The sequence below is a fragment of the Littorina saxatilis genome, linkage group LG17 (assembly GCF_037325665.1).
Source record: "Littorina saxatilis isolate snail1 linkage group LG17, US_GU_Lsax_2.0, whole genome shotgun sequence".
Taxonomy (NCBI): domain Eukaryota; kingdom Metazoa; phylum Mollusca; class Gastropoda; order Littorinimorpha; family Littorinidae; genus Littorina; species Littorina saxatilis.
This window is the reverse complement of record NC_090261.1, coordinates 63,139,646-63,166,587: the sequence shown is the minus strand read 5'-3', so window position 1 is coordinate 63,166,587 and position 26,942 is coordinate 63,139,646. Positions and strand designations below refer to the sequence as shown.

Genomic DNA, 26,942 nt, shown 5'->3' with positions numbered 1-26,942 from the left:
ACTCACATCATCACACACTCACATCATCACACACTCACATCATCACACATCATCACACACTCACATCATCACACATCATCACACACTCACATCATCAAACACTCACATCATCAAACATTCACATCATCACACACTTACATCATCACACACTCACATCGTCACACATTCACATCATCACACACTCACATCATCACACACTCACATCATCACAAACTCACATCTTCACACATCACACACTCACATCATCACACACTCACATCATCAAACACTCACATCATCACACACTCACATCATCAAACACTCACATCATCACACATTCACATAATCACACATCATCACACACTCACATCATCAAACATTCCCATCATCGCACACTTACATCATCACACACTCACATCATCACACACTCACATCATCACACATCATCACACACTCACATCATCACACACTCACATCATCACACATTCACATCATCACACACTCACATCATCACACACTTACATCATTACACACATCATCACACACTCACATCATCACACACTCACATCATCACACATTCACATAATCACACACTTACATCATCACCAACTCACATCATCACACACTTACATCATTACACATATCATCACACACTCACATCATCACACACTCACATCATTACACACTCACATCATTACACACTCACATCACATACTTACATCATCACACATTCACATCATCACCAACTCACATCATCACACACACATCATTACACATATCATCACACACACACTCACATCATCACACACTCACATCATCACACACTCACATCATCACACACATCATCACACACTCTTACATCATCACACACTCACATCATCACACACTTACATCATCACACACTCACATCATCACACACTCACATCATCACACACTCACATCATCACACACTCACATCATCACGCACTCTTACATCATCACACACTCACATCATCACACACTCACATCATCACACACTCACTTTCGTTTTTCAATTCAAGAGTTGTAAAGCACCCTCTGGCTGCTTTTTGGCGTTGCCAAATTTTTATTATTATCATTATTATCACAATTTGTATGATTATCATATGCCCTAGGCGTGTTTCAGACATCATCAGACAGTCCTGATAAAACTTCACCTTTGCTGCTAGAGTGCATGTGCACTGAATGTGTGTTGAAACCAGGTCCACAACACCACATTCACCTGTTGACACACTGCTACAGTGCATTTGCACTGAATGTTTCTGTTCAAACCAGGCTGGCACAGTGCATGTGCACTGGATGTGTCGGTTGAAACCAGGCTGTTACAGTGCATGTGCACTGAATGTCTGTTCAAACCAGGTCCACTAAACAACATTCATGTTTTTACACTCAGCAGTTGAGGAGAAAGAAGTTTCTGTTCAATTGTTCAACCTACCTGACAAGAGCACTTTGCTGGCTGTCATTTCTGTACTTAAAAATCTTATCCCAGGAAAGGGATTTACCTATTCTGTTTCCTTATGCCAAGACTGAGCTTACAAAACAAATTTCTCAATTCAGCTATACAAGAGATGCATTCAAACCACTGATCTCTTGCAAGTTAAAAATGCCAACTCTGGTTTGATCTCTTGACAGGGGTGAAGCTGCACCAAACACAATCTTCACACCTGTCGGAAGCAGCCAGTGTCATCCCTTTACAATCTTCACACCTGTAGGAAGCAGCCAGTGTCATCCCTTTTCACAAGCAGGTAAGTGCAGAGAAAGATCACAAGGAATGTACACAGCACTTCAATGTGCCCTGGGGCGTAGAGAAAGCAGCCCAGGTTGGCGTGCCCTGGGGCGTAGAGAAAGAAGCCCAGGTTGGCGGGACAGAGAAAGAGGATTTGCCAGTCAGGCTGGCCCTGGCTGCCAACAGTCAACACACTAATCCCACCCCTGCTTTGCTCTCAGCCCCCCCCCCCCCCCCCTTCCAGGCTTACTATGATCCAGTTTGCAGCTGTTGACAGAAAGAGTGCAGTGTGGCAGCAGAAAAGCCACATGGTGTGCAAGGAATTCCTCAAGGAACACACAATGCACATAACTGTAGGGAGTGCTTCTACATGTCTCGAAGCACTTCACACACACACCTCACCTTTCACAATTTCTCCCCCCCCCCCCCCCCACCTCTCACAACACACACACCTTAACTTATGCTCATCTTCAGGTCCTCTTTGTTCACCCTGTTCCACTTGGTTTTGTATTACATGTATGTTATGTTATATTGCTGTTTTCCTGTACTTATATATCTTGTATGTGTCAATAGGCTCTGTGCTTTAATGACAATAAATTCTGATTCTGATTCACCTCACCTTTCACAATTTCTCCCCCCCCCCCCCACCTCTCCTTCTCTCACAACACACACACCTCACCTTTCACAATTTCTCCCCCCCCCCCCCACCTCTCCTTCTCTCACAACACACACACACCTCACCTTTCACAATTTCTTCCCCCCCCCCCACCTCTCCTTCTCTCACAACACACACACACATCACCTTTCACAATTTCTTCCCCCCCCCCCCACCTCTCCTTCTCTCACAACACACACACACATCACCTTTCACAATTTCTCCCCCCCCCCCCCACCTCTCCTTCTCTCACAACACACACACCTCACCTTTCACAATTTCTCCCCCCCCCCCCACCTCCCTCTCCCACACACACACACACACACACACACACACACACACACACACACACACCTCACCTTTCACAATTTCTCCCCCCCCCCCCCCCCCCACCTCTCCTTCTCTCACAACACACACACCTCACCTTTCACAATTTCTCCCCCCCCCACCTCCCTCTCCCACACACACACACACACACACACCTCACCTTTCACAATTTCTCCCCCCCCCCACCTCTCCCTCTCTCTCTCACACACACACCTCACCTTTCACAATTTCTCCCCCCCCCACCTCTCCCTCACACACACACACACACACACACACACCTTTCACAATTTCTCCCCCCCCCCACCTCTCCCTCTCTCACACACACACACACACACACACACACACACACACACACACACACACACACACACACACACAACTCACCTTTCACAATTTCTCCCCCCCCCCCCACCTCTCCTTCTCTCACAACACACACCTCACCTTTCACAATTTCTCCCCCCCCCCACCACCTCTCCCTCTCTCTCACACACACACACACACACACACACACACACACACACACACACACACACACACACACACACACACACGTACACACACACACATACACAGTCACACACACACGCACACACATATATATATCAGACCAGGGAACCCCTGTTTTGCACTTAGAGTATTCTCAAACAAACTTGGTGTATTTTCCCCAAAATGAGCGTACTCCACACAGCATTTGAACATCCATGATTCAAACATGCTTCACACGCGTCCGCCACATCGTTAATTAAGTTTACCTATACAGTCGAGATCGCTTTACACGAAATGAAAGGGACCAATATTTTTTTTTGAGTTAACGTTTTTTCGCGATAACGAAAATGATCAAACTGATCACTTTTTTTTTAAAAGCAAGATAAAGAAGATAAAACAGTGCCATACCTTAAAAATAAGCCTCCGTAGTGCGCGGCGGACGAAGTACACGGTTCAGTCAGAGTCGGCAGTTTTGTCGTCTGCTACAGTTCATTATTTTGTTGTACACTTTAATTCCCCACAAAAAAGATTAAAATCCATTGCAGTGTTTAAAATCCATTGCAGTGTTTATGAATTCACACAGGACGAAAGAAATCCGTCAACTTCAACTGTTTGACAGGCTCACTGCACTTTCCGACGAACCGTTCAATTCTTGTGTACATTTAAAACAAATCCTTTTTTCAATTTTTACTGACAAAAACTGTAATTATGTGTCAAAATACTGGATCGGCTTCAAGATGGGCTTGTGAATAAAAGTAGTCTAGGAATTTTTCTCGTCGTATTATTTTCCCACTGACCGTACTGATCGTATTCTCGACAATCATGCGTACAGAATATGGCGAAATCGTATGGATTCCCAGGTCTGCCTAACCTTTCACAATTTCTTCCCCCCACCTCTCTCTCCTCTCTCTCTCTCACGCATGCATGCACGCGCACACACACATTCTCACACACACACACATGCATGCACACTCACACACCCACACACACAGACATGCATGTACACTCTCATGCACCCACGCAAGCGCGCACACACACACACACACACACACACACACAGAGCAGGGCAGAGTACAAAGGTTTACTCACTGGCCAGAGAGAACTCGGAACTGTCGTGGGACTCGTTACGTGAGTGAAGTTCGTCGCCGGAACTCAGGTGACCGTCGTGAGAGCCGTGACTAGAGGCGTAGAGGTGACCGTCGTGAGAGCCGTGACTAGAAGCGTAGAGGTCGGACTCCTGGCGCGAGTGACTCGAGGCGTACACGTCCGACTCCTGGCGTGAGTGCGTGAAGAAAGACGAGCTGCGGCCATCGTCAGAACCTCGCCCCGACGACAGGGTGGAGTCAGAATAACCGTGAGAGGCGGCCATGTTGCCCCCGCCCGTCTGTCGCTGCGTCAACTGGTCGTAGTAGTTGCTGCTGCTGTTTGTGAGGTTGCTATTGGGAGTGTTGATGCTGGAGCGACTGCCAGACACGGACGGTCGGTTGTCTCCCCTGAAACAGAGATAAGCACACAGCTACAGCAGACTTCCACTGTATCGCGGTCTTTGGGGTCCAAAGATTTGAGATCGCAATATACAGTGGATGAAGGGGGGTCTGCGGCAAAAAAACAACAACAAACCATTTAATGTCTCAGTTTTAACATGTGAACACGAATTTGATTTGGATGAATACTGTTTGAGTTTTTCTTGGTGTTCTATGAGAAAGACAATAAAAAGTACTCTCACCTCTGCTGTTGCAAACAAACTCATTCTTACGCTCTGCAATTGACAACCCCAGCCCAAAACCAAGGGCAAAAAATTCTACAACATATTTGCCAGTGTAATGTAAAGGAGATGGAGACGGAAAGATGCAGTTGAACCATCCACACAAAACAGCATGTTAACTGTCTGAGTGCAAGATGCAGTTCAACCATCCACTCAAAACATCATGTTAACTGTCTGAGTGCAAGATGCAGTTGAACCATCCACACAAAACAGCATGTTAACTGTCTGAGTGCAAGATGCAGTTCAACCATCCACTCAAAACATCATGTTAACTGTCTGAGTGCAAGATGCAGTTCAACCATCCACACAAAACACTATGTTAACTGTCTGAGTGCAAGATGCAGTTCAACCATCCACACAAAACAGTGTGTTAACTGTCTGAGTGCAAGATGCAGTTCAACCATCCACACAAAACACCATGTTAACTGTCTAAGTGCATGATGCAGTTCAACCATCCACACAAAACACCATGTTAACTGTCTAAGTGCATGATGCAGTTCAACCATCCACACAAAACACCATGTTAACTGTCTGAGTGCAAGATGCAGTTCAACCATCGACACAAAACATCATGTTACCTGTCTGAGTTCAAGATGCAGTTCAACCATCCACTCAAAACACCATGTTAACTGTCTGAGTGCAAGATGCAGTTCAACCATCCACACAAAACAGCGTGTTAACTGTCTGAGTGCAAGATGCAGTTCAACCATACACACAAAACAGCGTGTTAACTGTTTGAGTGCAAGATGCAGTTCAACCATCCACACAAAACACCATGTTAACTGTCTGAGTGCATGATGCAGTTCAACCATCCACACAAAACAGCGTGTTAACTGTCTGAGTGCAAGATGCAGTTCAACACCAACAGGGTAACCTCAATGAGCGACCTATGTTAACAACACCAACAGGATAACCTCAATGAGCGACCTATGTTAACACCAACAGTTTAACCTCAATGAGCGACCTATGTTAACAACACCAACAGGATAACCTCAATGAGCGACCTATGTTAACAACAACAACAGGATAACCTCAATGAGCGACCTATGTTAACAACACCAACAGGATAACCTCAATGAGCGACCTATGTTAACAACACCAACAGGATAACCTCAATGAGTGACCTATGTTGACAACATCAACAGGATAACCTCAATGAGGGACCTATGTTAACAACACCAACAGGATAACCTCAATGAGGGACCTATGTTAAGATTAACACGCAGGTGACTGGTTTTCATCTGAATGCAAAACGTATTCAAACACATGCCAGCTAAATATGAGTTCACTAAAAAACACATTTAAAACAACAAACAACACACATAGCACTGTGAATGCATGACACAGTCAAATAACAAACAACACACATAGCACTGTGAATGCATGACACAGTCAAATAACAAACAACACACATAGCACTGTGAATGCGTGACACAGTCAAATAAAAAACAACACACATAGCACTGAGAAACAACACACATAGCACTGTGAATGCGTGACACAGTCAAATAAAAAACAACACACATAGCACTGAGAAACAAACAACACACATAGCACTGTGAATGCATGACACAGTCAAATAACAAACAACACACATAGCACTGAAAAACAAACAACACACATAGCACTGTGAATATACATGACACAGTCAAATAACAAACAACACACATAGCACTGAGAAACAAACAACACACATAGCACTGTGAATGCATGACACAGTCAAATAACAAACAACACACATAGCACTGTGAATGCATGACACAGTCAAATAAACAACACACATAGCACTGAGAAACAAACATACATAGCACTGTGAATGCAAGACAGTCATCAAACAGCCGGTGACCTAGCCTGATTTCAAGCAGCATGGAACAGCTCATTGACAGCCTGGATGTACAACACACATCAACCAACAAGCCCAAAACTCAAACACTATCTAAAACCCCGTCATTGTCTTTAACACCGTCATTGTTTGTAACACCATCATTGTCTGTAACACCGTCATTGTTTGTAGCACCGCCATTGTTTGTAACACCGCCATTGTCTGTAACACCATCATTGTCTGTAACACCGTCATTGTTTGTAGCACCGCCATTGTTTGTAACACCGCCATTGTCTGTAACTACAACACTATCTAAAACACCGTCATTGTCTGTAACACCGTCATTGTTTGTAACACCATCATTGTCTGTAACACTGTCATTGTCTGTAACACCGTCATTGTTTGTAACACCACCATTGTCTGTAACACCGTCATTGTTTGTAACACCGCCATTGTTTGTAACACCGCCATTGTCTGTAACTACAACACTATCTAAAACACCATCATTGTCTGTAACACCATCATTGCCTGCAACACCGTCATTGTCAGTAACACCATCATTGTTTGTAACACCGTCATTGTCTGTAACACTGTCATTGTCTGTAACACCGTCATTGTTTGTAACACCGTCATTGTCTGTAACACTGTCATTGTCTGTACCACCATCATTGTCTGTAACACCATCATTGTCTGTAACACCGTCATTGTCTGTAACACCGCCATTGTTTATAACACCGTCATTGTCTGTAACACCGTCATTGTCTGTAACACCGTCATTGTCTGTAACACCGCCATTGTCTGTAACACCGCAATTGTCTGTAACACCGTCATTGTTTCTAACACCACCATTGTCTGTAACACCGCCATTGTCTGTAACACCGCCATTGTCTGTACCACCATCATTGTCTGTAACACCATCATTGTTTGTAACACCGCCATTGTTTGTAACACCATCATTGTCTATAACACCGTCATTGTTTCTAACACCGCCATTGTCTGTAACACCGCCATTGTCTGTAACGCCGTCATTGTCTGTAACACCACCATTGTCTGTAACACCGCCATTGTCTGTAACACCGCCATTGTCTGTAACACCATCATTGTCTTAACACCGCCATTGTCTGTAACACCGCCATTGTCTGTAACACCGCCATTGTTTGTAACACCATCATTGTCTGTAACACCGTCGTTGTTTCTAACACTGCCATTGCCTGTAACACCGCCATTGCCCGTAACACTGTCATTGTCCGTAACACCGTCATTGTCCGTAACACCGTCATTGTCTGTAACACCATCATTGTCTGTAACACCGTCATTGTCTGTAACACCGTCATTGTCTGTAACGCCGCCATTGTCTGTAACACCGTCATTGTTTGTAACATCACCATTGTTTGTAACACCGTCATTGTCTGTAACACCGCCATTGTTTGTAACACCGCCATTGTAACTACAACACTATCCAAAACACCATCATTGTTTGTAACTCCATCTCGATCTGTAACACCATCATTAAAACACCATCATTGTTTGAAACTCCATCTCGATCTGTAACACCATCATTGTTTGTAACACCGTCATTGTCTGTAACACTGTCATTGTCTGTAACACCGTCATTGTCTGTAACACCGTCATTGCCTGCAACACCATCATTGTCTGTAACACCGTCATTGTCTGTAACACCGTCATTGTCTGTAACGCCGCCATTGTCTGTAACACCGTCATTGTTTGTAACATCACCATTGTTTGTAACACCGTCATTGTCTGTAACACCGCCATTGTTTGTAACACCGCCATTGTAACTACAACACTATCCAAAACACCATCATTGTTTGTAACTCCATCACTGGTTTGCACCAGAGATAGTGATCAGCAAAGACACAAAAAGGTTGTTGATGTCAAGATGTAAACAGCCATTACTTCAATCTCACTTGTTGGAAACACCCGTTACCCTGTCCAGAGTCCTTTCTCTGCCTCAGTACTAAACAGCCATTACTTGGTTCAAACAAGATTTTATTAATGAAATACAGGGTGGCATGTATATACGATATAAACATTTGTGGCCACACAACAAGCTAAGCTTATATTAAGTGTGGTTATAAATATGTACATCTAGATAGGAATTGTTATTTCACGTTATGTCAAGGTCATAGAATCACTTATACCCTTATGAGAACGCAAGACCCTAACAGCCATTACTTCAATCTCACTTGTTGGAAACACCCGTTACCCTGTCCAGAGACCTTTCTCTGCCTCGGTACTAAACTGTGTAAACAAATTATTGCCCCGATTTTCGTACCACAACTAAAACATTCATTGAAGTGTCTTTTTATTCAAACTGTCAATGCCATTTAAGGCACTCAACTTGGCTATCAAGCACCCTTTTCGGATCAAAGATTTATTTTACAGTGGTCACATGACTGCCGGCCAAACCAGGTTTTGGTGTCACATGACTGCCGGCCAAACCAGGTTTTGGTGTCACATGACTGCCGGCCAAACCAGGTTTTGGTGTCACATGACTGCCGGCCAAACCAGGTTTTGGTGTCACATGACTGCCGGCCAAACCAGGTTTTGGTGTCAATTTTGAGGGGTACCATAGCTCAGTGTAGGCATTTACACAGATGTTATGCAATCTTCAGGAAAATGTTTTAAAATCCGTCAAAGGTTTGTAGACATACATCCCCAAAACATCATCATTTCGCATATATACAGACAAATGATTGTTACATGTACTGCCAAAGTTTCATTTCAGAATGCCCACTGGCGAAAATGACTTGTTTTCAGTGTTGATCTTTTAGTTTCAGGCCAACAGATTGACTACATTAACTCTCTTCAGGCAACTTGGTTTTTATTTAAACATTTTTAAATTGGGTCATAATGTTTTTAATTACACAAACGCATGCACGCACGCACGCACACACACACGCACGTACGCATGCACACACACACGCACACACACACGAACACACACACACACACACACACACACACATGGCAAGAGACAGTGCCTCATGGAACAGCTAAGTGCAGGAGCTATGAGACAGTGTAGCAGCAAGCAGGCAGCCAGCCAGGGTGAAGGCAAGGTCAAGACATGTCAAGCGCAGGTCATGGCAAGGTCAAGTCAAGGCAAGGTGGGCAAAGCCGGGTATGGCAGCAAGACAAAGTGACAGCAAGCCTAGAACCAAATGTGAGGCGTATACCTCGCTGACGGCAACGGCAACTGGGGAAGACTGAGAGAGGCTCTCTGATTGGCCAGTGGGTGATGAGACAGAGAGTGTGATTGGTCAGAGAAGGCGGTGTGCATAGACACCAGGGAGATGATGGGGAGGTGGGAGCTGAACGCCACCAGGCCCCTGGAGACACAACGCACAACGTGTTATCGCCATGATAACTACAGTAACACAACATGTAATCGTCATGGTAACCATAGAACACTCTACACACTATATTTCCTGTCACACTGTAATCACATAGGATACAAGAGACAAGACACGCCATGACAGCAACACGTGGAGACCTGACAAAGAGAACATCATTGTCACTGCAATTCCTTGAGACACAACACAATTCAGTAACACGACAGTAACACTGGACACAACAACCACACTGACAGAAAGGGTACACACAACGACCATCACACGATTCAGCAACACGACAGTAACACTTGACACAACAACCACACTGACAGAAAGGGTACACACAACGACCATCACACGATTCAGCAACACGACAGTCGCACTGGACACAACAACCATACTGAAAGAAAGGGTACACACAACGACCATCACACGATTCAGCAACACGACAGTCGCACTGGACACAACAACCATACTGAAAGAAAGGGTACACACAACGACCATCACACGATTCAGTAACACGACAGCAGACCTGTTTACCCCCATTAGTGTTTTGGAGTAATGCTCTGCCCCAAAAATAGTAATCCTGGCACAAAAATAGTAATCATCCAGCATTCGTCGCCAATTACAACGCCGCGGCACATGACAACTGTGTCTGCGAAACGCAATCATGCACATATATCCATCATTTACAAACAAAACACATCAGTCAGTTTTTGTAGTCATCATAATTTCAAAGAAGATCACATCAAAAGCACATGCATCACTGATTCTTTTTCTTTTGCTCGTAGTAGGCCTTTTTCAGTGTGTCAAGCGCTTCTCTACTGTACTTGCGCTTGCCGAATGAGTGAGGGCGAGACTTCACCACTAGAATAAGGCTCTCCAGCGTCTCATCAGACAGACATGATCTCTGGTCAGTCCTGTGCTTTTTCACCCCATTTTGCCATTGAAAAAAACAATGCCAAACATGTGAATTAATAAAAAATAAAAAAAATATTAAAAAAAAAATTATTTTTATTTTTTACATTTTTTTTATTTATGAAAATCGTAGTCTTCACACGGATAGCGGAATGGCGTATTTTTTGCAGAAAATCGTAGTAAATTACGCCAAAATCGTAAGGGTAAACAGGTCTGCGACAGTAACACTGGACACAACAACCATACTGACAGAAAGGGTACACACAACGACCATCACACAATTCAGTAACACGACAGTAACACTGGACACAACAACCACACTGAAAGAAAGGGCACACACAACGACCATCACATGATTCAGTAACACGACAGTAATACTGGACACAACAACCATACTGACAGAAAGGGTACACACAACGACCATCACATGATTCAGTAACACGACAGTAACACTGGACACAACAACAACACTGGACACAACAACCACACTGACAAAAAGGGTACACACAACGACCATCACAGAAAAGGATCACGGTAAACGTACACACAACGACCATCACAGAAAAGGATCACGGTAACCGTACACACAACGACCATCACAGAAAAGGATCACGGTAAACGTACACACAACAACCATCACAGAAAAGGATCATGGTAAACGTACACACAACGACCATCACAGAAAAGGATCACGGTAAAGGTACACACAACGATCATCACAGAAAAAGATCACGGTAAACGTACACACAACGACCATCACAGAAATAGATCACGGTAAACGTACACAGACAAGACAACAGTGTCTTGATGTTTGCTGCTGGCAAAACTGTGTTTAACTGCACAGTGCCAGCCATACGAAGAGGTACATTTCGATGAACATTTAAAGTGCACTTGGAGAAAAGAGTTGACAAGAATACTACAAGGTATGACAAGTGTATGCTGACCATGGTCCAGTTGACACGTGGAGAGGGTAGAGGGACTGTGGGACACAAAGAAGGGAGAGAGGTGACAAGTGTATGTTGACCATGGTCCAGTTGACACGTGGAGAGGGTAAAGGGACTGTGGGACACACAGAAGGGAGAGAGGTGACAAGTGTATGTTGACCATGGTCCAGTTGACACGTGGAGAGGGTAGAGGGACTGTGGGACACAAAGAAGGGAGAGAGGTGACAAGTGTATGTTGACCATGGTCCAGTTGACACGTGGAGAGGGTAAAGGGACTGTGGGACACACAGAAGGGAGAGAGGTGACAAGTGTATGTTGACCATGGTCCAGTTGACACGTGGAGAGGGTAAAGGGACTGTGGGACACACAGAAGGGAGAGAGGTGACAAGTGTATGTTGACCATGGTCCAGTTGACACGTGGAGAGGGTAGAGGGACTGTGGGACACAAAGAAGGGAGAGAGGTGACAAGTGTATGTTGACCATGGTCCAGTTGACACGTGGAGAGGGTAAAGGGACTGTGGGACACAAAGAAGGGAGAGAGGTGACAAGGGAAACCTTCCTCAGGCATGTCTTCCCTCCATACATGTCTTATGGCAATGAAAGTAGGTGTGGCTGAGTGTAGGTGTGGCTGAGTGTAGGTGTGGCTGAGTGTAGGTGTAGCTGTGTAGGTGTGGCTGAGTGTAGGGCGGTGTAGGGCTGAGTGTAGGTGTGGCTGAGTGTAGGTGTGGCTGAGTGTAGGTGTGGCTGAGTGTAGGTGTGGCTGAGTGTAGGTGTGGCTGAGTGTAGGGCGGTGTAGGGCTGAGTGTAGGTGTGGCTGAGTGTAGGGCTGAGTGAAAGCAGACAGGTGAGATGAGATGCAGAGAGGCCACGTTACCTGGGCGTTCCATCCTCAAGGGGTGGCACCACAACGACCTTGACGACGGCGGAGGTGCGGAGAAGGTCGACGATCTGGTCGTGGTTGAGGGTGCTGGTGGCCACCTTGCAGATCTCAACCAGGCGGCTCCCCTTGCGCAGACCCACCTCCCAGGCAAAGCCGTACGGCTCTACGTCAGTCACTATCCCCTCCGACTGGATGTGGAACCCCAGCTGACCAAGTCCGTTACGTTTCAACACCATTTTCACCGTCTGAAAACACACACAATAACCCCCAGCATGTTAGTCAGTGACCCAGTCCGTTACGCTTCAGTCTAGTTTCACCGTCTGTAAACACACACAATAACCCCCAGCATGTTAGTCAGTCACCCAGTCCGTTACGCTTGAGTCTAGTTTCACTGTCTGTAAACACACACAATAACCCCCAGCATGTTAGTCAGTCACCCAGTCCGTTACGCTTGAGTCTAGTTTCACCGTCTGTAAACACACACAATAACCCCCAGCATGTTAGTCAGTCACCCAGTCCGTTACGCTTGAGTCTAGTTTCACCGTCTGTAAACACACACAATAACCCCCAGCATGTTAGTCAGTCACCCAGTCCGTTACGCTTGAGTCTAGTTTCACCGTCTGTAAACACACACAATAACCCCCAGCATGTTAGTCAGTCACCCAGTCCGTTACGCTTGAGTCTAGTTTCACCGTCTGTAAACACACACAATAACCTCCAGCATGACAGTCAGTCACCCAGTCCGTTACCCTTGAGTCTAGTTTCACCGTCTGTAAACACACACAATAACCCCCAGCATGTTAGTCAGTGACCCAGTCCGTTACCCTTGAGTCTAGTTTCACCGTCTGTAAACACACACAATAACATCCAGCATGATAGTCAATGACCCAGTCCATTACGCTTGAGTCTAGTTTCACCGTCTGTAAACACACACAATAACCCCCAGCATGTTAGTCAGTCACCCAGTCCGTTACGCTTGAGTCTAGTTTCACCGTCTGTAAACACACACAATAACCCCCAGCATGACAGTCAGTCACCCAGTCCGTTACGTTCAGTAAAAGCACAAATAAGACAAAAACAGCACAGCACATAACAGCACCACCTGGGTCGCCCCGTGTGAAGCGCCCTGTGGGTTAATGAGCACAGCGCCCTGTCGCCAAGTCAGTCATACTACAGTCTGTCCAGGATTTCCGCGACGCTGCACGTCACCTGGCTAGGCCAAGTCTGTCACACTTCTGGCTTCACAGTCTGTCCAGGGTTGCCGCGACGCTGCACGTCACCTGGCTAGGCCAAGTCTGTCACACTTCTGGCTTCACAGTCTGTCCAGGGTTGCCGCGACGCTGCACGTCACCTGGCTAGGCCAAGTCTGTCACACTTCTGGCTTCACAGTCTGTCCAGGGTTGCCGTGACGCTGCACGTCACCTGGCTAGGCCAAGTCTGTCACACTTCTGGCTTCACAGTCTGTCCAGGGTTGCCGCGACGCTGCACGTCACCTGGCTAGGCCAAGTCTGTCACACTTCTGGCTTCACAGTCTGTCCAGGGTTGCCGCGACGCTGCACGTCACCTGGCTAGGCCAAGTCTGTCACACTTCTGGCTTCACAGTCTGTCCAGAATTTCCGCGACGCTGCACGTCACCTGGCTAGGCCAAGTCTGTCACACTTCTGGCTTTACAGTCTGTCCAGGATTTCCCGGACGCTACACGTCACCTAGCTAGCTCTACTGTCTTTCCATACGAACATTGAGATCAATGTGTTTTCTGCATCAGCAGGCAAGGTCCATCAATGGGCACTCACCGTACTGTTCTGGTCTGGATGTAGTATGGGTACGTTGCAGGAGCCAGTATTGGCTATCGTCGCTACGGAAACTGGGAGAGCGCAACGCCTATTTAAAAATTACCTCTATTTATGGGCATAGTGATGTTAAAAGTTTTTTGCCACTGTTCTCGGTGCAGGTCAGAGAGTTCGTCAGCCGTAGAGTTGAAGCTTTAATAGCAACATAGACACCTACCTCCGTGCCCTGGGAGACGGCAGTCAGACGCGTGATGATCTCCGTCATCTCTTCCATGTCTCCACTCAGCGGTCTCAGCAAGATGCACTCCCCCTGGCCAAAGTACAGTCGTATACTGCAACACACACACACCACAAGTGTAACAAAGTACAGTCGTATACTGCAACACACACAACACAAGTGTAACAAGGTACAGTCGTATTCTGCAACACACACACACAACACAAGTGTAACAAGGTACAGCCGTATACTGCAACACACACAACACAAGTGTAACAAGGTACAGTCGTATACTGCAACACACACACACCACGAGTGTAACAAGGTCCAGCCGTATACTGCAACACACACACAGCAGAAGTGTAACAAAGTACAGTCGTATTCTGCAACACACACACACAACACAAGTGTAACAAGGTACAGCCGTATACTGCAACACACACACATAACAAATGTAACACTAACAAGGTACAGCCGTATACTTGCAACACACACACACCACAAGTGTAACAAGGAACAGTCGTATACTGCAACACACACACACACACCACAAGTGCAACAAGGTACAGCCGTATACTGCAACACACACAAGCTTCGACATAACACTCCTATAACAAAAACATGACCCTATCCCTCCCACCATCCATCCCCCCCCCCCCCCCCCCAGCAAGGGGCAGCACAGACCTTGACGCCTGCAGTGTCCAGCCGATGACGGTGCTGCAAGGCACAGTGAAGATGACGTCTTTGGTCGCTGCGTCCACCACCACGATGGTGTCTGCTGCTATGGCAACCATGCTCTCCACCTGCACCGCGCTGCTCATGTCCTCCACCTGCAACAACGCAACACACAGACCTCAGCTCCCCATAGCGTAGTGTAGTCAGAAAAAACATAACAACAACGCAACACACAGACCTCAGCTCCCCATAGCGTAGTGTAGTCAGAAAAAACATAACAACAACGCAACACACAGACCTCAGCTCCCCATAGCGTAGTGTAGTCAGAAAAAACATAACAACACCACACAGTCAGACCTCAGCTCCCCATAGCGTAGTGTAGTCAGAAAAAACATCACAACAACACAACACACAGACCTCAGCTCCCCATAGCGTAGTGTAGTCAGGAAAAACATAACAACAACACACAGTCAGACCTCAGCTCCCCATAGCGTAGTGTAGTCAGAAAAAACATAACAACAACGCAACACACAGTCAGACCTCAGCTCCCCATAGCGTAGTGTAGTCAGGAAAAACATAACAACAACACACAGTCAGACCTCAGCTCCCCATAGCGTAGTGTAGTCAGAAAAAACATAACAACAACGCAACACACAGACCTCAGCTCCCCATAGCGTAGTGTAGTCAGAAAAAACATCACAACAACACAACACACAGTCAGACCTCAGCTCCCCATAGCGTAGTGTAGTCAGAAAAAACATAACAACAACGCAACACACAGACCTCAGCTCCCCATAGCGTAGTGTAGTCAGAAAAAACATCACAACAACACAACACACAGACCTCAGCTCCCCATAGCGTAGTGTAGTCAGAAAAAACATAACAACAACGCAACGCACAGTCAGACCTCAGCTCCCCATAGCGTAGTGTAGTCAGAAAAAACATAACAACAACGCAACACACAGACCTCAGCTCCCCATAGCGTAGTGTAGTCAGAAAAAACATCACAACAACACAACACACAGACCTCAGCTCCCCATAGCGTAGTGTAGTCAGAAAAAACATCACAACAACGGAACACACAGTCAGACCTCAGCTCCCCATAGTACATGTGTAGAGATAAAAAAAACATTACAACAAACAGCAACAACGTGGAATACACCTCATAACTGGATCTCACATGTAGACTTACAAAACACACATCACATGCATGCACACACATATATAAACAGACAGACAGACAAACACAGAGACACACACACACATACAAAACACACACACACACACATACAAACACACAGACACACACAGACACACACACATTCAAACACACACATTCAAACACACACACACACACACACACACACAAACACACACACACATACATCCACACACACACACATACTTCCACACACACACACACACACAAACACACACATACACACACACACACACACACATGTATACAGATGGGGTCCTGATTTGGCCTATATGGTCCGCTGGACCCAAAAAGCAACAACTATCAAATCATATCACACACATACAGATAGTGCACCAACCTGAACATTCCAGACGAGGGCACCCTTGGCGAACATGTCCGGCACAACTTTCTGCTTGCTCTTCTCCTTCTTCCTGCCACTGCCCAGCGCGAATTTACCTGTAACAGGTAAACATCATGTACACTTCATGTCACTACATGTACACCAAAACCCATACTTCCTGCCACTGCCCAGCGCGAATTTACCTGTAACAGGTAAACATCATGTACACTTCATGTCACTACATATACACCACAACCCATACTTCCTGCCACTGCCTTGCACGGATTTACATATAACAGGTAAACTTAATGTACACTATGCTTTCTGTCTGCCACTACCCAGGGGGAATTGACCTGTAACTGGTGTCATGTCACGTCATGTACACTATGCTTTCTGTCTGCCACTACCCAGGAAGAATTGACCTGTAACAGGTGTCATGTCACGTCATGTACACTATGCTTTCTGTCTGCCACTTTTCTGTCTGAAACTACCCAGGAGGAATTGACCTGTAACTGGTGTCATGTCACATCATGTACACTATGCTTTCTGTCTGCCACTACCCAGAAAGAATTGACCTGTAACAGGTGTCATGTCACATCATGTACACTATGCTTTCTGTCTGCCACTACCCAGGAGGAATTGACCTGTAACTGGTGTCATGTCACTGTCACAAGCGGCTTTAATATTAGCATACTTTTATGCTGTGGTGTTAAAGGTATTGTATTGGAGCGCCTGTGTCCCTCTATTTCACCTGTCACACTGGTAGACGCTGGTTAACTTCAAGTGTCTCGTGGAGCTCGTGCTCAGGTATTTCACGTGTAATTTACTTGTATTTTGTAAGGTGAACTCAGAGCTAAATTCGAGCTCGTAGATACTCCTTTTTGGCTCACGTAAGTGTAGCCTATGCGATCGTAACTTTGTCTGTCTGTGCGTGCGTGCGTGCGTGCGTCTGTGCGTGTGTATGTCTGTGGTAGAAACTCTAACATTTGAAGACGTCACATTACATTGACGTCACATTATGACGCAAGAGGGTCACGCGAAGGAAAGTCTCGGTCATTAATAGTTTTGAGCGCGCCGAGACTAGTTGGCAGTCGTGTCCTTGTAAGTAGGCTACATGCAGACAGACAGATCTAGATCTAGTGTCTCGCTTTCTTGCACAGTTTCACCTATGCTCTTTCTGTGTGTGTGTGTATGTGTGTGTGTGTGTGTGTGTGTGTGTGTGTGTGTGTGTGTGTGTGTGTGTGTGTGTGTGTGTGTGTGTGTGTGACGGAGTGATTGAGTTTGTGTTTCTGTTTGTCGATTTCTTACGTGAGCCTTGATGGCTTCGCCTCTTGTTATTCATTCGTTCTTTGCCTTTAGCCGAGGAAAGAAAGCTTGCGTTCCAAGCGAATCCGTTATTCGTTGAACGTAGGGTCTGTTTACATAGAGCAGACGCCGGAAACCTGTTATCAATGGCAGGGGATATTGTTATGGCTACTTCAATGCAACCAGGATGTGGTATGCAATCATTAAATATTATGTGTGGGTTACAGTTAAATTATTCTCAGGCTTAGATTTGTTCATTGACTTAGGAAAACCGGTCAGTCCAAGATGGCGGAATGTACAGTGTGCACGTGTGTGTTTTAACTTTGTACTTAAACGGAATGAATTTGTGAGTTCGTTTTGGAAAATGGTTTGGTATATTATTGGATGAACGTGTTTTGGTTGAAAGGAGAGTTACCTAGATTGGTTGACAGTTTTGTTTGTAGAATGAATTTGGTATTATTCATTGGACTTCATACTTAGCAGAATTAAATGTATAAGTCCGTTGGTATGTGTGTTCGAGATGCATGAGAGTGAGAGTAAAGAGTTATGTCCATGTAATCCTGCACTTGGTTGTTAAATTATAAGGACGGGTGGGCGATGTTACTGTTACCGTGAACTAAGTCTTGCGTTCACCATTCCAGGTTGTTTTTCACCATGCGGAGGCTTTGAAATGGCCTACTACTGAAGAGATGTCTGCCTGCTCCACTCAGTTTCGACGACGGCACTGCTCGCCTGGCAAGGACTTGACGTCACCGATGGCTCCTGTCGCTTCGCACTACGGCTTCATTAACCCAAGTTCATGGACGATTTCGGATACGCATTCATGGTAACATTAGCCTAAGCCGTCCTAACAGCTAAAAGTGCAGGAACTATAACGTCATTGTGAACTGAGCGAAAGTGAGAGGTGTGAAAGATGCGTTAAAAGGAAAATAATTATTTTTTGTTGTTATTGACTTTATTACTGTTTGATCTTGTTGTCGTTGTCAAAGTTATCGTAAGAAAGAGTTGTATGGTTTGTTAATGAGTGGTATATATATTTATGTTATGTATAATTGATTTTTTGTAAGAAACGTCCTTAATCTACTGTTCGTGTCAACTTGTGTTTTGTAGTCGAAAGAGTAAGATTGTTTTGAGTCGTGGATGACAGACTGCGTGAGTGTTTTGTGCATGTGTGCGTGACAGTCACGTCATGTAAACTATGCTTTCTGTCTGCCACTACCCAGAAAGAATTGACCTGTAACAGGTGTCATGTCACATCATGTACACTATGCTTTCTGTCCGCCACTACCCAGAAAGAATTGACCTGTAACAGGTGTCATGTCACGTCATGTACACTATGCTTTCTGTCTGCCACTACCCAGAAAGAATTGACCTGTAACAGGTGTCATGTCACATCATGTACACTATGCTTTCTGTCTGCCACTACCCAGAAGGAATTGACCTGTAACAGGTGTCATGTCACATCATGTACACTATGCTTTCTGTCTGCCACTACCCAGAAGGAATTGACCTGTAACAGGTGTCATGTCACATCATGTACACTATGCTTTCTGTCTGCCACTACCCAGGAGGAATTGACCTGTAACAGGTGTCATGTCACGTCATGTACACTATGCTTTCTGTCTGCCACTACCCAGGAGGAATTGACTTGTAACAGGTGTCATGTCACGTCATGTACAGTGCAACACTTACTTCCTGCCACCAGAAGAAACGTGTACTCACTGAGCTTGGACCCCGAGTCCAGTCAGACACAACAAAATGGTACTCACTGAGCTTGGACCATGAGTCCAGTCAGACACAACAAAACGGTACTCACTGAGCTTGGACCATGAGTCCAGTCAGACACAACAAAATGGTACTCACTGAGCTTGGACCATGAGTCCAGTCAGACACAACAAAACGGTACTCACTGAGTTTGGAGCCCGAGTCCAGAGTGCTGTTTGTAGAGAAGTTGGCGGCCAGATCCTTGAGGTATTCCTGCCGGGTGCGCTGCGCCATCGTGCGGAACTTTTCAGACTTGTGGGCCGCATTCTCTGCGTTGATGACTGAAAATAACATCACACTCACTTTTAGCAGCTTACAGATTGAAAGTCTATTGAAAGAAGGGGGTGTAACATGATGTACTTGGTTACTTTACACACTACTAATACTATACAGGAAGGAAACAGCAAGTACCTCACGTCCAGCCGTACAGGAACACAGCAAGTACCTCACGTCCAGCTGTACAGGAACACTGAGGTAGGGAGGGAGCCGAAGGAAGGGTAGGGAATTAACAAAGGGGAGGTAATGTAGCAGTCATAACTGGTGGACTCCAAGGGCTAAACCATTCTGTTCCATCTTCTACAGTGGACTCCAAGGGCTAAACCATCCTGTTCCATCTTCTACAGTGGACTCCAAGGGCTAAACCATCCTGTTCCATCTTCTACAGTGGACTCCAAGGGCTAAACCATTCTGTTCCATCTTCTACAGTGGAACCCAAGGGCTAAACCATCCTGTTCCATCTTCTACAGTGGACTCCAAGGGCTAAACCATTCTGTTCCATCTTCTACAGTGGAACCCAAGGGCTAAACCATTCTGTTCCATCTTCTACAGTGGACTCCAAGGGCTAAACCATTCTGTTCCATCTTCTACAGTGGAACCCAAGGGCTAAACCATTCTGTTCCATCTTCTACAGTGGAACCCAAGGGCTAAACCATTCTGTTCCATCTTCTACAGTGGACTCCAAGGGCTAAACCATTCTGTTCCATCTTCTACAGTGGAACCCAAGGGCTAAACCATTCTGTTCCATCTTCTACAGTGGACTCCAAGGACTAAACCATTCTGTTCCATCTTCTACAGTGGAACCCAAGGGCTAAACCATTCTGTTCCATCTTCTACAGTGGAACTCAAGGGCTAAACCATTCTGTTCCATCTTCTACAGTGGACTCCAAAGGCTAAACCATTCTGTTCCATCTTCTACAGTGGAACCCAAGGACTAAACCATTCTGTTCCATCTTCTACAGTGGACTCCAAGGGCTAAACCATTCTGTTCCATCTTCTACAGTGGAACCCAAGGACTAAACCATTCTGTTCCATCTTCTACAGTGGAACCCAAGGGCTAAACCATTCTGTTCCATCTTCTACAGTGGACTCCAAGGGCTAAACCATTCTGTTCCATCTTCTACAGTGGAACCCAAGGGCTAAACCATTCTGTTCCATCTTCTACAGTGGACTCCAAGGACTAAACCATTCTGTTCCATCTTCTACAGTGGAACCCAAGGGCTAAACCATTCTGTTCCATCTTCTACAGTGGAACCCAAGGGCTAAACCATTCTGTTCCATCTTCTACAGTGGACTCCAAGGGTTAAACCATTCTGTTCCATCTTCTACAGTGGAACCCAAGGGCTAAACCATTCTGTTCCATCTTCTACAGTGGAACCAAGGGCTAAACCATTCTGTTCCATCTTCTACAGTGGACTCCAAGGGCTAAACCATCCTGTTCCATCTTCTACAGTGGACTCCAAGGGCTAAACCATTCTGTTCCATCTTCTACAGTGGAACCCAAGGGCTAAACCATCCTGTTCCATCTTCTACAGTGGACTCCAAGGGCTAAACCATTCTGTTCCATCTTCTACAGTGGAACCCAAGGGCTAAACCATTCTGTTCCATCTTCTACAGTGGAACCCAAGGGCTAAACCATTCTGTTCCATCTTCTACAGTGGACTCCAAGGGCTAAACCATTCTGTTCCATCTTCTACAGTGGAACCCAAGGGCTAAACCATTCTGTTCCATCTTCTACAGTGGAACCCAAGGGCTAAACCATTCTGTTCCATCTTCTACAGTGGAACCCAAGGGCTAAACCATTCTGTTCCATCTTCTACAGTGGAACCCAAGGGCTAAACCATTCTGTTCCATCTTCTACAGTGGAACCCAAGGGCTAAACCATTCTGTTCCATCTTCTACAGTGGAACCCAAGGGCTAAACCATTCTGTTCCATCTTCTACAGTGGAACCCAAGGGCTAAACCATCCTGTTCCATCTTCTACAGTGGACTCCAAGGGCTAAACCATTCTGTTCCATCTTCTACAGTGGAACCCAAGGGCTAAACCATTCTGTTCCATCTTCTACAGTGGAACCCAAGGGCTAAACCATTCTGTTCCATCTTCTACAGTGGACTCCAAGGGCTAAACCATTCTGTTCCATCTTCTACAGTGGAACCCAAGGGCTAAACCATTCTGTTCCATCTTCTACAGTGGAACCCAAGGGCTAAACCATTCTGTTCCATCTTCTACAGTGGAACCCAAGGGCTAAACCATTCTGTTCCATCTTCTACAGTGGAACCCAAGGGCTAAACCATTCTGTTCCATCTTCTAAAGTGGAACCCAAGGGCTAAACCATTCTGTTCCATCTTCTACAGTGGAACCCAAGGGCTAAACCATTCTGTTCCATCTTCTACAGTGGAACCCAAGGGCTAAACCATTCTGTTCCATCTTCTACAGTGGAACCCAAGGGCTAAACCATCCTGTTCCATCTTCTACAGTGGACTCCAAGGGCTAAACCATTCTGTTCCATCTTCTACAGTGGAACCCAAGGGCTAAACCATCCTGTTCCATCTTCTACAGTGGACTCCAAGGGCTAAACCATTCTGTTCCATCTTCTACAGTGGAACCCAAGGGCTAAACCATTCTGTTCCATCTTCTACAGTGGAACCCAAGGGCTAAACCATTCTGTTCCATCTTCTACAGTGGAACCCAAGGGCTAAACCATTCTGTTCCATCTTCTACAGTGGAACCCAAGGGCTAAACCATTCTGTTCCATCTTCTACAGTGGAACCAAGGGCTAAACCATTCTGTTCCATCTTCTACAGTGGAACCCAAGGGCTAAACCATTCTGTTCCATCTTCTACAGTGGAACTCAAGGGCTAAACCATTCTGTTCCATCTTCTACAGTGGAACCCAAGGGCTAAACCATTCTGTTCCATCTTCTACAGTGGAACCCAAGGGCTAAACCATTCTGTTCCATCTTCTACAGTGGAACCCAAGGGCTAAACCATTCTGTTCCATCTTCTACAGTGGAACCCAAGGGCTAAACCATTCTGTTCCATCTTCTACAGTGGAACCCAAGGGCTAAACCATTCTGTTCCATCTTCTACAGTGGAACCCAAGGGCTAAACCATTCTGTTCCATCTTCTACAGTGGAACCCAAGGGCTAAACCATTCTGTTCCATCTTCTACAGTGGAACCCAAGGGCTAAACCATTCTGTTCCATCTTCTACAGTGGAACCCAAGGGCTAAACCATTCTGTTCCATCTTCTACAGTGGAACCCAAGGGCTAAACCATTCTGTTCCATCTTCTACAGTGGAACCCAAGGGCTAAACCATTCTGTTCCATCTTCTACAGTGGAACCCAAGGGCTAAACCATTCTGTTCCATCTTCTACAGTGGAACCCAAGGGCTAAACCATTCTGTTCCATCTTCTACAGTGGAACCCAAGGGCTAAACCATTCTGTTCCATCTTCTACAGTGGAACCCAAGGGCTAAACCATTCTGTTCCATCTTCTACAGTGGAACCAAGGGCTAAACCATTCTGTTCCATCTTCTACAGTGGAACCCAAGGGCTAAACCATTCTGTTCCATCTTCTACAGTGGAACCCAAGGGCTAAACCATTCTGTTCCATCTTCTACAGTGGAACCCAAGGGCTAAACCATTCTGTTCCATCTTCTACAGTGGAACCCAAGGGCTAAACCATTCTGTTCCATCTTCTACAGTGGAACCCAAGGGCTAAACCATCCTGTTCCATCTTCTACAGTGGACTCCAAGGGCTAAACCATTCTGTTCCATCTTCTACAGTGGAACCCAAGGGCTAAACCATTCTGTTCCATCTTCTACAGTGGAACCCAAGGGCTAAACCATCCTGTTCCATCTTCTACAGTGGACTCCAAGGGCTAAACCATTCTGTTCCATCTTCTACAGTGGAACCCAAGGGCTAAACCATTCTGTTCCATCTTCTACAGTGGAACCCAAGGGCTAAACCATTCTGTTCCATCTTCTACAGTGGAACCCAAGGGCTAAACCATTCTGTTCCATCTTCTACAGTGGAACCCAAGGGCTAAACCATTCTGTTCCATCTTCTACAGTGGAACCAAGGGCTAAACCATTCTGTTCCATCTTCTACAGTGGACCCCCTCCTTTAAGACATCCAAACATCTGACAAACTGAGGTCTGAAAAAGGAGGGAGACTTAAAATGAGGTTATGAAAAGAAAATGTGAAAAAGCTAGGTCTTAAAAAGGAGTAAGTCTCAAACCGGAGGGTCTTAAAAGGGGGTTTCACAGTACTCATTAGCATCAAACCCTTAAACCCCAACTGTCCCCACACACATACCCACTAAATCACACCCCTCCCCCCTTCCCCCATTTGTCCTGATATGACACCTGCTGTGTTTTCTCTGTCAACACCTGTCTCCCTAATAAAACACCTGTCTTCCATATTTGGCACCTGATGTGCTGTATGTCTCTGTCAACACCTGTCTCCCTGATAAAACACCTGTCTCCCTTATTTGGCACCTGATGTGCTGGATGTCTGTGTCAACACCTGTCTCCCTGATAAAACACTTGTCTCCCTTATTTGGCACCTGATGTGCTGTATGTCTCTGTCAACACCTGTCTCCCTGATAAAACACTTGTCTCCCTTATTTGGCACCAGATGTGCTGGATGTCTGTGTCAACACCTGTCTCCTTGATAAAACACTTGTCTCCCTTATTTGCCACCTGATGTGCTGTATGTGTTTCTAGAGCAGCAGCTCACTTTTGGCCATGAGGAAGTCGACAAACTCCGGTGATTTACAGAATCCCCCGTTAACAGGTATCGGTGGGCCGAAAGCTGGAACGTCTTTAGATCTGGTGACTGCAATACTGAAACACACAAAGCAGATCTAGTCAGTCTTTAGATCTGGTGACTGCAACACTGAATCACACACAGCTAATCTAGTCAGTCTTTAGATCTGGTGACTGCAATACTGAAACACAGGAATCAGATCTAGTCAATCTTTAGATCTGGTGACTGCAATGCTGAAACACAGGAAGCAAATCTAGTCAATCTTTAGATCTTTTGTTTGCTTGTTTGTTTGCTTAACGCCCAGCCGACCACGAAGGGCCATATCAGGGCGGTGCTGCTTTGACATATAACGTGCGCCACACACAAGACAGAAGTCGCAGCACAGGCTTCATGTCTCACCCAGTCACATTATTCTGACACCGGACCAACCAGTCCTAGCACTAACCCCATAATGCCAGACGCCAGGCGGAGCAGCCACTAGATTGCCAATTTTAAAGTCTTAGGAATGACCCGGCCGGGGTTCGAACCCACGACCTCCCGATCACGGGGCGGACGCCTTACCACTAGGCCAACCGTGGCGGTAATCTTTAGATCTGGTGACTGCAACACTGAATCACACACAGCAAATCTAGTCTATCTTTAGATCTGGTGACTGCAACACTGAATCACACACAGCAAATCTAGTCAATCTTTAGATCGTGTGACTGCAACACTGAATCACACACAGCATAATCTAGTCAATCTTTAGATCTTGTGACTGCAATACTGAATCAAACACAGCAAATCTATCCAATCTTTAGATCTTGTGACTGCAACACTGAATCAAACACAGCAAATCTATCCAATCTTTAGATCGTGTGACTGCAATACTGAATCAAACACAGCAAATCTATCCAATCTTTAGATCTTGTGACTGCAATACTGAAACACACAAAGCAGATCTAGTCAGTCTTTAGATCTGGTGACTGCAACACTGAATCACACACAGCAAATCTAGTCTATTTGTGTGTACAGCATCGCATGTTCAACATTATAAATAATAAACTGAACACATTATTTGTTCTAACAAGAATTGACCTTCTTATAGTCGTGCCAGCTAACTTTGACTCTGATGACATTCTGTCTGAAACAATAAGAGTCATTTCCCATTACAGTGGAATCCCCCTTTTAAAGGAGCATGTGAACACCTGAGCTGCCTCCCTGCCCTTGATGTCTCTTGACACTGACCTGTATCGTGTGTTCTCAGAGTTGGGGTTGTCGACCTTGACGATGATGAAGACATGTTGGAACTGAGAGCGCACGCTGCGCGGAGAGAAGGGGAGAGCACCGGGCTCCTGGAACACGATGGTCACGATGTCGTTGCCGATGTGACGTTTCCGCAGCAGCTGACATTGCAAACACACCCTCGACAGTTGTTACTTCTCATGACACACACACACACACACACACACACACACACACACACACACACACACACACAGCAGCTGACATTGCAAACACACACACATGACAGTTGTTACTTCTCATGACACACACACACACAATAACAACACTTTATTGTCCATTAAAATGTTACATAAAAATGGAAAATTTTCTTCAGCACACCCTGCCTGCCTGTAAACAATTATAATCACACACAACACACACACACACACACACACAACAGCTGACATTGCAAACACACACACATGACAGTGGCTGATAATGTTTTTCATGATAGGGGCACAC

The 26,942-nt window shown here is 45.6% G+C and overlaps 1 protein-coding gene across 1 annotated transcript in view; it reads right to left on the bottom strand.

Moving 5' to 3' along the window:
• LOC138952071 (signal-induced proliferation-associated 1-like protein 1) overlaps positions 1–26,942 on the bottom strand; it is an 82,481-nt gene that overhangs the window by 18,649 nt on the left and 36,890 nt on the right. The window contains exons 8-16 of the mRNA XM_070323645.1: positions 26,442–26,599; positions 25,185–25,291; positions 20,312–20,446; positions 17,115–17,212; positions 15,565–15,710; positions 14,881–14,995; positions 12,868–13,118; positions 9,976–10,128; positions 4,281–4,684 (exon numbers count right to left, since the gene is read on the bottom strand). Of these exons, the coding sequence (XP_070179746.1) occupies positions 4,281–4,684; positions 9,976–10,128; positions 12,868–13,118; positions 14,881–14,995; positions 15,565–15,710; positions 17,115–17,212; positions 20,312–20,446; positions 25,185–25,291; positions 26,442–26,599 (1,567 nt within the window). The remainder of the gene's footprint in view (positions 1–4,280; positions 4,685–9,975; positions 10,129–12,867; positions 13,119–14,880; positions 14,996–15,564; positions 15,711–17,114; positions 17,213–20,311; positions 20,447–25,184; positions 25,292–26,441; positions 26,600–26,942) is intronic.